General features: G+C 42.8%; 1 protein-coding gene and 1 non-coding gene across 6 annotated transcripts in view; both read right to left on the bottom strand.

The window, feature by feature from the left end:
• The window catches only part of nhsa (Nance-Horan syndrome a (congenital cataracts and dental anomalies)), a 67,634-nt gene that overhangs the window by 11,446 nt on the left and 42,704 nt on the right, over window positions 1-13,484 (bottom strand). For 2 of the 5 annotated variants that reach the window (XM_085398352.1, XM_085398354.1), the window contains exons 2-4: window positions 3,655-3,807; window positions 3,011-3,123; window positions 1,270-1,332 (exon numbers count right to left, since the gene is read on the bottom strand). In XM_085398352.1, coding sequence (XP_085254478.1) covers window positions 1,270-1,332; window positions 3,011-3,123; window positions 3,655-3,807 — 329 coding nt within the window. The other 3 variants (XM_085398353.1, XM_085398356.1, XM_085398355.1) reach the window with 3 other exon arrangements.
• Window positions 9,399-9,470, bottom strand: trnac-gca (transfer RNA cysteine (anticodon GCA)). Its single transcript has one exon. It is a non-coding gene; the product is annotated as a tRNA-Cys (tRNA).

Genomic DNA, 13,484 nt, shown 5'->3' with positions numbered 1-13,484 from the left:
GTCATGGAAATGAACAGCATGCTTCGGAAAAAAGGGAGAATGGAAAGCACAAGAAGCATTCAAAGAATCTCTACGTCATGCAAAAATTAAGGTTCAGAAACCCGACTGTGTCCGAGCCTCAGGCTAATAAAAAGTTTGACACACACACACACTACAGAACACGTCTTGACAGATACTTTACAAATAAATAAAATGATGCCTCCTTCACTCACAGGATATGACAAACTATAACTTCAATTCTTAGCTCATGCTCCAACATTCCAAAATTTTTCCGAGGGTCTCCTGCATCATAACAAGTGTCCAGAAATCTCTGAGAGGAAATACTTCACAGCAGCGTTCCTCAACCATGGGCCTCCTCAGACTCTGCAGAGCCACTTGTCTTTATATCTGCATGCTAAATGAATTTCTTACCTTGAGATTCCAACACAGAGACACATGTGAAACTGGGAGTGATTCTCAGTTTCAACTGGTTCCCACCTCCACAACCCGACAACCTCCCACCCCCATTTAAAGGCAACCCTCGAGCCTTTGTGCTCCCTGTTCCCAGCAGACCAATGAGACCCTGACAAAACCCCGACCACAAAAGAAACTGGTTTCCTTGGAAACTTCTCGCAACTAGGAGGGAAAAAAAAAATCAAAGGAAGACCATTTACAGCTGATTTGTTTTGAGAACGGTTTCAGGAGTGCCTGAGAGGAGGGATGAGCGGGCTGAGAGAAAGAGACGAGGGATTTGAGAAAAAGGAGGAAGAGTGGGCACGTACGGGATGAGGGGAAATAAAAAAGGAGCGGCAGAGTTTGAAGCTCATTCCTGTCTCACGACGGGCATCAAGCACGATACTTGTTTAAAAAAAGAAAAGAGAATCGAGAGAAACACGAGGCTGTCAGCTGTACAGTGGGGAAACCACAGCACAGAGGGATCATGGGTAATCACAGGCGCAAGTTTCGAGAAGCCGACCCTATCATTAGAGAAACCCGGGCGGCTGTGATTGTGGCCCACATACACATTCCTCACATACTCCAAGCCCTTCATATGAACTCAAACAACAACAACAACAGTATGTAAACATGTGATGTGTGGGTGAAACTTTAAAGAGGTGCTCGCCTTCAGTATCACCCCACCCTCTCAACCGGGTGGAGCAGGATGGCTACTACTGCCAGTAAGAGAGAGGGCATGCATTTAAAAAGAGATAAGTAGAGGTCAGTCGGGGCGGACATGTGAAATAAGGTGTTAGGAATAGGAGGACGGCGAGGGAGGGAAGGGACCAATACCTTTCTGCTCCAGGGAGAGAAGTGGCAACATTCGGTAGGGGAGGTGGAGCGGGTGGATTCGAACTGAATTACAGGGTGAAAAACAAACAAAAAAGGACAAAAGCACATGGCAGGAATGAACATGGAGATCTTCAACACACAAACATAAGAGACAACATTAGGGAGGAATATGAACACTGAAATATTTGGGTCAAGGCAGGCTGGTGAGCTGATGCTGAACCAGTTATGGTGATGAAAAAATGAATAAAACATGAATGAAGCAGCACACACGTGACAAACACAGTCCCCTTTACCTGTGCTAACTGTGTCGTTGCATCTCTAAAATGCCTCTCTGGCTCCTTTGATCAAAGGAAATAAAAACCATACAAATATTATTTAAAGGGAAATCATTATGCACATTTCCAACTACATTTTTAAAAAGATTCTTGAAAACTCTGATTTGTCTTATACTGTTTTAACTCCCTTTCCCTCCCTTCATCAAGCCAACTTTCTTCTGATTGGCTCCCCTTCTCGGACAGAAGGCTTGGACAGGTGTAATGGTCATTTTTTCAGATGCTGCTTGCTGCTCTTCATTGCGCACAAGATGTCTTTTAGAATCAAGGCATTGAGAGATAACCATCCCGTTTTAGAGGCCATAAAGTCTGTGTCAGTGATGGCGGTGGCAACGGTATCCTGCAGGTTTTAGATGTGTCCTTGATCCAACACAGCAGATTTAAATGGCTAAATGACTTCCTCAACATGTCTTTGACATGACATTTGATTCAGGTGTGTTGATCCTGGATGAGATCTAAAACCTGCAGGACACCGGCGCTCGAGTCCTGGAGTTCGAGATCCCTGATGTAAGTGAAACTTAGTGTTTTGTAGCACAATAAGTGGACAGTTAAACAAATACAGTAGGAGAAAATATAAGGCACATCTGAATGATTTATGACTGGGAATGCAGTTGGAGGCTAACTACACAAGCAGAGCCTCAGTTATGGTCACAGCACAGTGTGTGCTGTAATGTCATCGCAACCCTCAAACCATTCATATCGGTGCTTGACGTGTCTCAGTTCAGAAAGAAAGCTCTGCATCAGTGCTGGTACGGACAGATTTGTTTCACAGTTTTTCCAGAATGGATTTTCCATCTGATCCTTTTCTGTGATCTGGGACAGGCTATTATAGCATTTAGCTGTACCATAATATACTGGTACTGAAGATAACCTTGACATTTAAAAATAAAACTACAATATTTATATAAAAATGCATATTAGAATATTATAAATAACAGCGTCATTACTAAAACACAACCGGGTGTAAACTAGTGACATTTCATTAGTTTACAGTCTGGGAAAGAGAGGAGACTGACCTGAGATCATATAAGGAATATCTGCTCTTACTGATGTCAGCAAGAGCCAAGATTGGAAAAAAAAAACTGTCTTAAACTGAGTGTTTGTCTGAGCTGTTGGCTCACAGGGATTACTTGTATACGCACTGACTTCTTTATTGGAAACTATGGCCATGGGTAGTAAAAGCACTGACCACTGGTGTGGTATATGTAAGAAAATAAATAAAAGCAGATTAAGTTCCCTTTAAAATGCAATAGAAGCAACATTTGAATATCAAAAGATGATTATTTTTCACATCTGTGTCTATCAATATGAATTATAGTGATGGTGTCACTGGACTTGGTGATTTTCATACTGAAATCAAGAAGATCTTTTAAAGCAGTTTGGATCAAAGTCGAGGACAATCGTCTCACCGTTGTTAAATTTGTTCCCCTCTGAGGGGGGGGACACATCGGCATTGGGGGCACCGGCGAGATTGCGATGGTAACTCTCCGCTCCCTGCTGCCCGATCGTCTCCTCTGGTGATCTGCAGCAAAAAAGATGTAAAACACTGAAGATCAATTGTATTTGTTCACTGAGATAATAAAATATAAGTGTCGAGAGGTGTCACATGCAGACCGACCTGCGGGGTCAGATTAATCTGGTTAGATATGAGTCCTTGGTCAGCCATTTTTTCTGCATTGAATTTACCCAGGAATTATTGTGTAGTGTTGTGCTTAAGAGTGCATGACTAAAGTGATTTTGATGAATTCATAAGTGCACTTCTTTGATGCTTGACTATTTATGGTTTTTTTAAGTTGTAGATAGACTGTCTGTGTGAAAATGGCCTCTGAACATGCTTGTTATTTACGTTGTAGTTGCACAACATGTCCACTAGAGGGCACGATGCCTCCAAACACAGGCTGCAGACCTGCCTGGAAGGATGCATGTTATAGCTGAAATGTTTTTAAATGGCACATAAGGGAAAAGTGAAGCAGTTTATTAACTAGGCATGACAGAGAGCAGCTTTCCCTCCTGTGTTGCAATCTGAGGAGCTGAGTGCTCCTGAGGGCCTCACCTCGGTGCAGGGCCCACAGGCTGGTTTTGGCTTGCCTGTGGAGCTCTTCCACACATTCTGGCCGCGTAGAGGGATGGAAAACGTTCCTCTGCTGATGCCAGGGAGCTTGGTAGTGTGCTGTCAGCTTACTCTCCACATCCAGGTTAGATACCGCTGTCAGGGAGAGAGAGATAGCTAAAAATGACAAACCTTTTCTAGTGAAATTCAACAGTGTGGTCACAGACAATCCAGTGTCATCATTTATAAGGCACAAGGGCATCTATATGATCCTAAAACATCTCACTGAAGCACAAATTAAGCCACACCCATGTGACTAGGTAATAGTTTGAAACGTGTTGCTTTACATTGGAAGTTTAGTGAGGAGAAATGGTCACAAAAAGATCTCAATTGAATGAGCCTTCCATTAATAGAGAAAGCTCCAACAATCAGACGAACCTCTATGAGTAATCACTTGGTTTTGCTATTCTGTGGGAAGCAACGTTTTTCCAATCGTCTGGAAAAAGCCACTTTAAATCTTAGCATCAGTTTCAAGTTGTCAAGTTGTCAGATAGTCAGATGTCTATTCATATTAATGTACAGAATTCACCTGCTTGCTGCTACTACTGCACATTCACCCAGTGTATGTGTGTGTGTATATATATATATATATATATATATATATATGTTCTTCCTCTACACCCCCCCCCCCTCCCCCCCCCCCAATTTTTGCACATGTCGAGGAGCGTGTCAGGCTACATTTCACTGTGTGTTATACTTGTATAACTATGCATGTGACAAATAAAGAACCTTGAACCTTGAAGTTCCTAACTGACTGTAGAGGCACCAGGTGTGAACTTTTGCTGCTGTAGCTCATATCCTTCAAGCTTTGAGATGCTCTTCTGCATATCTTGTTTTTAACAACTGGTTATTTGAGTTACTATTGCCTTCAGCTTGAAGCAGTCTGGCCATTAATAAGCCACTGTCACCCAGAGAACTAACCAAATTGTTTGCGGAGGATTTAAGAGACAAAGTCACCGTCCTTCCCCATTCTGATGCTCTGTTTGAATTTCAGCAGGCTGTCTTGACAATGTTTACATGCCTGAATGCATTCATTTGGTGCCACGTGATTGGATGATTAGATACTTGTATTAACAAGCAGGTAAACCTAATGAATTGGCTGGTGGGTCATTAATTAGTTAATTTATTCTGTCACTTTATAGAGACCAGCTTTTCATCATAATTAGCTGATATTTCACTAGTTTATCCAACCTGTTATCTGATAACTTTAACAGTCAGATTTTTATCGTTCATGGATTTCCTTTAAAGGACAATGGCTACTATCAGTCCATTATTTCGTCATGCTTCTTGTAACCCTTATTGAGACATGATGGCTGCATCACGGAAAGGCAGCTTTCATCACGACTGTACTGGACGTTCATTCAGGCATTTTTGTGGTTAAAATGTGTGACGTCCACATTTTCTGAAACAAATGCAACTGATGAGCTTTGCTTTGTGGTGGCTTTGAATGTTATCTCCTTCTACATATGAACACTGAAGGGTTTTTTATTAGTTGGGAGAACAACAGAGTCAGCTTAAAGCCTGAGACTAAAAATCCAGATAATCACATCCAATGTTAGCAGCACAATAGCCTGTTTACTAATGCAATGCTATCACCTGCAGCCAAACAATAGGTATTAATGCAACCTGATAGTGTGACTTTCATCCTCTAAACACTGACCAATACATGGAATAACCCCACTGCTCCCCCTTACATCTCCTCGAGTTACTGCACCGCTTCAAATTACACATAATGCATGGAGGGGCTGCATGAATGGGGAAAGTTTGAGTTCAAAAGGATGAAGTCTGGTCTTTGTGCTGGGACTTATTTGGATGTTGACTGCTTGAAGTATGCACAGGAGTTATTCATACAAGAACAAAATGTCAGAGAGAAACCAGCATGAGTAGATTAAAATAACAGCATAGTTTGGTTGCATGAAATAAGACTCCTTCATTGAAGGCACTGGCGTGAGATAGTATCTCAGACATCTGCAGCGAAATCCAAGTAAAATCCTGAGGATTAACTGCTGAGCTTTTGCTTTGATAGCACACAAAGACAGATCTGTCAGTCTTCTCTTACCTGCCTGACATTTCTGGGCCTGTCCTTGACCGGGCAGCTTTGCCGAATCGCACTCTATCTGACCTCTGTGTCTGATGAGAGGCAGCTCTGGCTCGCAGTTTGCTTTGTGTTGCAGCCAGAAGTTAACTTTAGCCTCGTTCACACAGAAAAGGACACGGTCCAACTCCTGACTGGAGCTACTAAAGGTCAGGAAGACCCATCGCAGCAGCCCGACACTAAACCTCAGCCTGTGTATCCAACTGCTGCGTATGCTAAGTGCTTTTCTAACATCACTATCACTGCTATGAATCCTCTGGCAGGTCCTTTCTAAGAAACACTGCGAAATCCCCAGGAGACGCGACGTGTTTATCAGCTACGCCGACACAACCTGACGTTTTCCAGGGTGATCTAAAAGCCCTCTGCTGTGTGACCTCGCTGAACTAAAAACACGCTCTGTGTTGCATCTCCTGCACAGCTGGAGAAGCTGGAGGTGAACTCAGCAAAGATTTACACCGGTGTGGAAGCACCGCTTCACTCGAATCTTAATGAAATTGTTTTACGCCCGCCAGATGTTTCCTACCTGCTGCCATATATGACTTTGCATGCGTGTTGTAAATAAACAGCCAGGTTTAAAATATAAAACATGAAACAGTCACCTTTGTTAGCTGCCAATTTTTTTTAAATGCAGGAAAACCCCTGTAGGACCTGGATGGATATATCTGCATTTATTATATTTATTTATTGGACTTGCCACAGATTTAATATCGGTGCAGTAATATATTACCGAGCAAACGCCCACAATATTTCAGACGTGGAGCAGATGATACGTTTGTCGTGTAAATTATGGTGAAATGAGGAGCCCTCTGACACTGCTTGTCAGCCTCTCCCCTCAGTGCTTCCCCACTGAGCTGTGAACTGTTGGCCTTGCTGTGACACCCTCAGTGTCTCACAACACACTAAAAACCCATTTGACAACAATAGCAGCCACAACTAGGACAAACACTGTGCTCTCATCATCTGACTCCATTCAACCTTCCCCGTTTTTATCGTCCTCCAGCTAAAAAACACATCAGTACTTCCTTTGACCTTGCTCGCTGAAATCTTGGTTAAGTGAGGCTGTGTTTGTGCGCCAGAGCACGAGTTCATTAGAGGCCTTTAAGAGAGGTTTTCATGGACACAGAAGTCCATATGGGCAAAGCTTTTAGTGCTAATTTAGTGGTCAGCTGTTGCCCCCAGTGAGGCCTAAGAAAACACATCAGGCTGCAGCCATCTCATTGACCTCTTGGCAGCTTTCTCTTTGTTTCACATCGGGCTGATTGATTTGCAGCATGGCTATATTGAGCCAAATGAGCCACATGGCCTCCGGTGAGAAGAAGAAGAAGAGAAAAAAATTTTTTTGAGGAGCATTTCTGTATATTTGCGTCGTTGCTTGTGGCATCTTTCTGTTAACTTTCCTGGCGAGGTGAAATCACACTCTATTATGTGCACTGTGACACTGCCTATCAATCTCATCTCCACCTCTTCATTTGCTGCAGGATCATCCCCCACTGCACTCAGCCCTGCAGGCCAGGAGAAGAGGGGCAATGAAAGCCTGCATGCATCCCCAGACTGCCTCTGCCTTGTAATTTTCTCGGTTTTGGCTCAGACAGGAGCCAAGTCAAAACAGCCTCACACCTACGCTCACACACCTACAATTTGCCAGCGGCCTGGGAGGACAGAGCCGCAGATGTCAGCCATTAGGTCACACGTAGAACTTTAGAAAAACTCTAAATCTGAACTTCTGTACATGCAACAGGCAGACAGATGAGCTTGCACATTGCTGTTTCAGCTGTGTGTAATTTACGCGAGTGAATCTTTGATTCCTTTTTTTCTTTGGGGTTACTCACGCTGCAGGACAAGTGTAGTGTGTGGGGAGCGTTTGGGTTTTTAACACGGTTCAAACTAACCGTGAAAAACAAACTCTTCATCATCGCGTCTTACATCTTGTGACAAAGTGTGAAACCGCTGTGGTTGACATGCAGAGCAGGAGCGAAGTGGGAGGTGCATGCGGCTCAATTAAAGCCTCAGTAAATTATACAGTACCTTGGGGTGTGAGGGCGATGCAGCATCCCAGAGCCATGACAATGCACGGTGGTTTAAACTCACTTTAAATCCGTCACCTGAACAGGAACTCCGCGTCCTTCGTGACTGACGGTCCCTCGGCCCTACTGACCTACAGCCCCTCTGGAACATCTGCTCACACTCCACCCCCATGTCCCCATCCCCACCCAGTGCAGGGTACAGATGGCCCAGCCGTGCCCTGACTTGGAGACCACTAATCTGTTTATGGTGTGCTATAGGAGGAGAGGAGTGTTAATCCAAACCGCTGAAACAACACTGACCGCTTAACCTACAATGAAGGATCGCGGAGGGTACGGAGGAATGCCGAAGGATGCACGGGACAGTGCATGTCCTGAACTTTTGTGTTAAATATTGCAGTTCATTCTTTAAATAAATAGTTTAGATGCTTTGAACTACTCAAGCACAATACTTTCTAATCAAATTTGTTAGTGAAAGCAAATGCAAAGCATCTAAAACTAGATGCATGGCACTCACCTGAAGAAAAAGTAAACAGACCAAACTGCTGGGAGACTTATCCTTTCATATTTTTTCTGTAATCAAAAATGAAAATGCTCCAATGTAACATCTGCGATTATTAAAGAAAACAACGCTGCTCTCCTGCTGAGTGTCCAGTCAGCTGCTGGAGAAAGTCTCCACTGAGGTCTGATTAGGAAAGCACAAAGAGTAGAGTCCCAGTGCCAGTAGGAAAAAAAACAATAATACCCCTCTCCCCAGTAATCCGCTCTGAGCCCAAATCCACCCAGCTGATGGTGATGTCGCTGCCGCCGCTGCTGACCAGCTGCATCAGGTGGGGCAAAAGATTGTTGACATTCAATAAGAAACCAACAGGCTAGCTGAGGGAAGCTTAAGAGTTGCTGAAATGTTGAAATGTTGCTGATTATAAGAGTGATGAACAGGAGAATTAATGGCAGAAATATAGCATAATATTAACCAATTAAAGAGCCAGCTACATCTGGCTGCTCTTATTCACAAGAAGTAGCCAACTCAGGCAACTCCACATGTTTGCTTTTGCAGGTTTTTCACACTGCTTGCCCTTCCTGATGCAAACATAAAGGGATTTGTGCCTCCTCTAGACATGCTCCCAACTGCATAACAGATCTAACGTAATAGCAACGGTATATATACCTAATTGCTTGTGAGAGCCAGCCAATCAGAAGAAAGCTGGCTTATACTGTGGTGAGCTAAAACTGTTTTTTCAGGTTGGGGATAAAATATTTAAGATGCATAAGGTTTATTTTTGAAATGTGAATCGGGTGAAGCTACTTTGGAGTTCAAGAATGGAAAAAAATAGAGTTGTCCTTCTAAATGATCCTCCATCATTTGGTGTTTTGATGATGGTGCTCGGTTTGGGTTGAGCTATGGGAACAGCAAAGGCTTAAATATATGATTTGTGTCAGTGTAACAACGAAGCCACCCAGTGAAGCCTCATGCTCTAATGATGGAGGCTTTTTTATGCTGAACAACAAAAGATAAAGGTGAACACTCAATACTGTTTAATTGGTCCAATAGCTTCACATATTTGCAAGCGAGAGAGCATCTGGACTTGAACCAGAGACCTCTTGATCTGCAGTCAAATGCTCTACCTCTGAGCTATACCCCCACACCAGGGCTATGTTCTCACTGTAAATGTGACCCAAGCCTTGCCAAATGCCCTGCACAGTATAACAGCCCCACGGTACTGGTGACTCCCCACAGACCCTGGATCCTACATTTCCCATAACTGCACCATGATTGCACCTCTGAAGCACTTTTTTTTTAAAGAGAAAGCTATTATGCTTTTACTTACTTTCTCTTTACCAAAGGTCCAAATAACGAGGCTCACAGGGAATACATACCACGACCTCATTATCTGGAGGTTTGGCTGAGTTTAATATGAGCATCCAACACTGGGACAGTTTATATATGACAGAAAACTTTAAAAAGCATAATAGGTCCACTTTAATATTAAACTCCAAAGACATAAAAGCACTTTGAGGAAATCTATCATGTTTAATCAGTCATAACTCTCCAGAAAAGAAATGGGTATGTGGTTATATTATACATAGCAAAAATTAGCCAAGGGAACCTTGTAAATGAAGTTGCACTTACTTTGCAGCTTAACTGAGCACTTTTCAATACAAGCCTCATTTAAACCACACACAGCACTTTGTACACATACTCTAAATTGCCTTGGGAGCATTTAGGTTCAATCCCTGGGATTGAACCAGCATCCTTTCAACTAGAAGTCATCACACCAAATATATCCATAAGAAAAGAGCCCTTTGTGCTTTCATGCCCCTGTTTATCCACCTGTTTCACAGTCTTTGTTGTCACTGCTGTAGAAGGTGTCACTTGCTTTTAAAGCAAGGGTAATGTGGTAACTGTCCAACTTAATTGGTGTATTTAGCGTGTAACATTTAAGTGGCCCTTGGGATCGTTTCCACTCTGACACTGGACTTGCACAGACTGGTCATAGTTGAGACTAATTCTAGTACAAGTAACTGAAGGTGTTCCCATCTGTCTCTCTTCCTACCACACCTATTCAAACAGGCACTCCCTCAGCTCACCTGGAGCTTTGATGTGGGCTCTGCTTGGAATGCGATGCTGGGAACCAGGAGGTCCACAGGGGGGGTAATGAGCCTTTTTTGCAGCCCGATGCTGCTCTCAGGTGCCTGCAGGTACCACAGCAAACAGCTGCTGAGCAGTAATCAAACTGCTGGTTAACTTCCTAAAGTGCTTTACTGTCCCTCAATATGAGTCAGCTAATTATCCGGCTGAGAAACGAGGAATACGCCCATCAGGATCACGATTCTATTTATAGTCCCATAAAAGTGACATTTCAATCTACCTAATCTGTTCTTTAATGACATCACCACGGCGGGAAAAGCACGGCAGGAGTGTGAAATTATTCCTGATGAATTAAAACGCACTAAAGTCTGCTTGTGTTTCTTGACTTGAGGTCAGCACGCAGGGGTTGGCAGCGCTGCAAGCCCACACACGAAAACCCGTCTGGTGGTGAAATGAAATCACACGTGTACTTTCAGGAGACGCTGCTTTAGATTTTGGACCAGCGCCTGGAGCGCCAAACTGTCTGTCTGCTTGTGTGCCAGGAGGTACAGTGAAGGGTGAAAATGAAGAAAGGGAGGGGGAATCCCATCAGATATCACAGTTTTCCATTGTAAAACATTAAAACACATGACCTCATGATAAACCTAATGTTCTACTGAAGGCAAATAACAAGGAAAATGCAAGAGCGAAGTGCATAAACACACAGACGACCATACAAGCTTGGAAAGCCCAAAAATATATTCATCAACAGGAAAGAAATTTCAAAACCACAACCCCAAAGCTTCCCTCCTGCGATACAATCCTCAGCAAAGCTATAAAGTTTCTGAAGTTTATCCATACCCTAAACGCACACACGCAGTTTTTAAATCATGCTGGTTAAGAATTATTTGGAATAATATCTGAAACTCTGTTGCTGCTGAGCCGAAATCCTCCCGAAGATTGACGAAGGCTCAGAGTTGTAGAAGAGGAGCGGTGCGCGATTGTTTCCTCAGCTGCTTTAAATTACCACTACAAAGTCTGTCGGCAGGCTGCGGTGACTTTGAAATACTTTTCATTTTGAACCCTCCACAGCGCTGTACATCGCAGGGTAGGCGTGACGCCAACAAAAAGATCTCCCTCTCTTTCGAGGGAGACGTTTCTGGTGGGGAAAGGAGGAGGATGTGTTGAACGTCTGACGTCCTCAGAAACATTTCCTTTGTAAACTTTTCCAGCTTGTGTAATGTTCACGAGAGTGTGCGGCGTGTTTTACAGCACGGTAATGAGCAGGCAGTTTTGCGAGAGCGTCACTGCACATTTATGCGACGCTGAATCCAGACAAATGAATAAATAGAAAGGGTGACCTGGGCTTTCATATCAACAGCAGATCAAATGGCTAAATGAAATGCGAAGGCAGTTGCTTTTGGGGAGTTGTAGCAACTTGTCGCAACTTTTAGCTCATTACTTTGGTTTTACAGTAATGCTTTGCTCTCTTTATGGTGTTTTTGCCAGTGTATAACAAACCCAACAGCCCACCGGGTGTGAGTTGACCTCCTGTCAATCCTACTGTTCAATGGATGTAGGCTAAATCATGCATTGTTCAATCATACTGGAGTTCGAGATCCTTGACGTAGCCTCTGGGTTTGAAAAATAAAGCCATTGCATTCTACTTAGTGGCCAGCAGGGGGTGAGTACAACAAAAGCTTCAAATTACATGAAAGTCTATGGAAAAATGACCCTTTGGTTCACTTGATTTATCACCTCATTAAACACTTTCGTGATTAATTTATGTGATCAACTGTTAGTTTCAAATCTTATTGAATACTACACGATGCTCAGTTTGTAAACAGTGACAGTGATATATATATAATAAAGATGGGCTACGCTTGGTGCAAGCATCAATTTCTTTCTTTTAACTTCTTATTTTCTCACTCTGACACAGTATATATAGATACTGTATTTTTTTTAATTAACAAAAGAAAGCTTTAGAAGACTTAACTAGAAGAAAATGTTTGCAAATCTACTTATATAAGATTCTAAGCAGAGATTTAAAAGTGTATTAAGAAAAGATTTCGGATAAATGCAATTCTGAAAGCTAAACCTGCAGTTTTAAACCTCCCTCTTATTCTACTGATCCACCAAAGAGCAAAATAAGTACATCTATCAAAGTGCTACTAAAGAATGACAACATCCAGGGAGAATCCAGCTCTTGCAGCGATGCGGTGCAATCAACCCTTAGTCATGCTGAACAGCTCAAACAGCATGAGTGGGAGTTTCCACTGCACTTCTCAGCTCACTGTAATTAAATCCTGATTTACACTTATCAGGAGCAAAAACAATGATGAAATCATCTGGAATTTACCGTCCGCAGATGTTCTCTCATTAAAATCTTGTAAAAAGCCCAAACCAACTCATTCATATTAGCTTCACTTCGAATCGACTCTCACTCTGTGTTGTGAATATTTCATTACCCTGCCCTCGCCATACAACCTGACCCCCTTGAATACAGGCGTACGCTCTTTGACTCACAGCTTCTAAGCGATGAAAAGAAAAGCCTCAGTATAACAAAAACTGAATGAGAGCAACTCCCAGCCAGCAGAGATGGGCGATTCATTTTTCTCTCCTCTACATGCGCACTCAGCGGGGTCGGGAGAGGTCAGAGCCGATGCATTCAGCAGCCTTTTACCTCTTGACCTCTAGACACCTCATTATTATGTCTGCATACAGACTGTGGGGTCAGCTCACATCAGCAAACACTCAAGTAAATCACCAATTTATTGGCCACTTGTTCACAGCCTCGTTGCTGACTATAGATATTCAGTTTTCAGATGCTTAGTGATAAAAACTACCCATTTCTACATATTTAAACTTAATAGAAAAGCAAAAAAACACTGAAAAGTTACAAATATAAACTATAAAAAAAAGTAATCGAGCAGTTCCTTAATGCACAACATAGGGGAAAATGTGAAAAACACATGTAAGAGAAAAGTAACAGCCTATATTTTTAAGTACACTTAAAATTCCTTCAACCTTTAAATCAGCAAGGAGCTCATTTTACAGCTCTGCCCTCCTGATTTGCTACAGAGGCCTT

This window comes from Rhamphochromis longiceps, linkage group LG23 (assembly GCF_057381845.1).
Source record: "Rhamphochromis longiceps isolate RC_006_pf linkage group LG23, R_longiceps_female_GT1.1, whole genome shotgun sequence".
Taxonomy (NCBI): domain Eukaryota; kingdom Metazoa; phylum Chordata; class Actinopteri; order Cichliformes; family Cichlidae; genus Rhamphochromis; species Rhamphochromis longiceps.
This window is presented reverse-complemented; position numbering and strand designations above follow the sequence as displayed.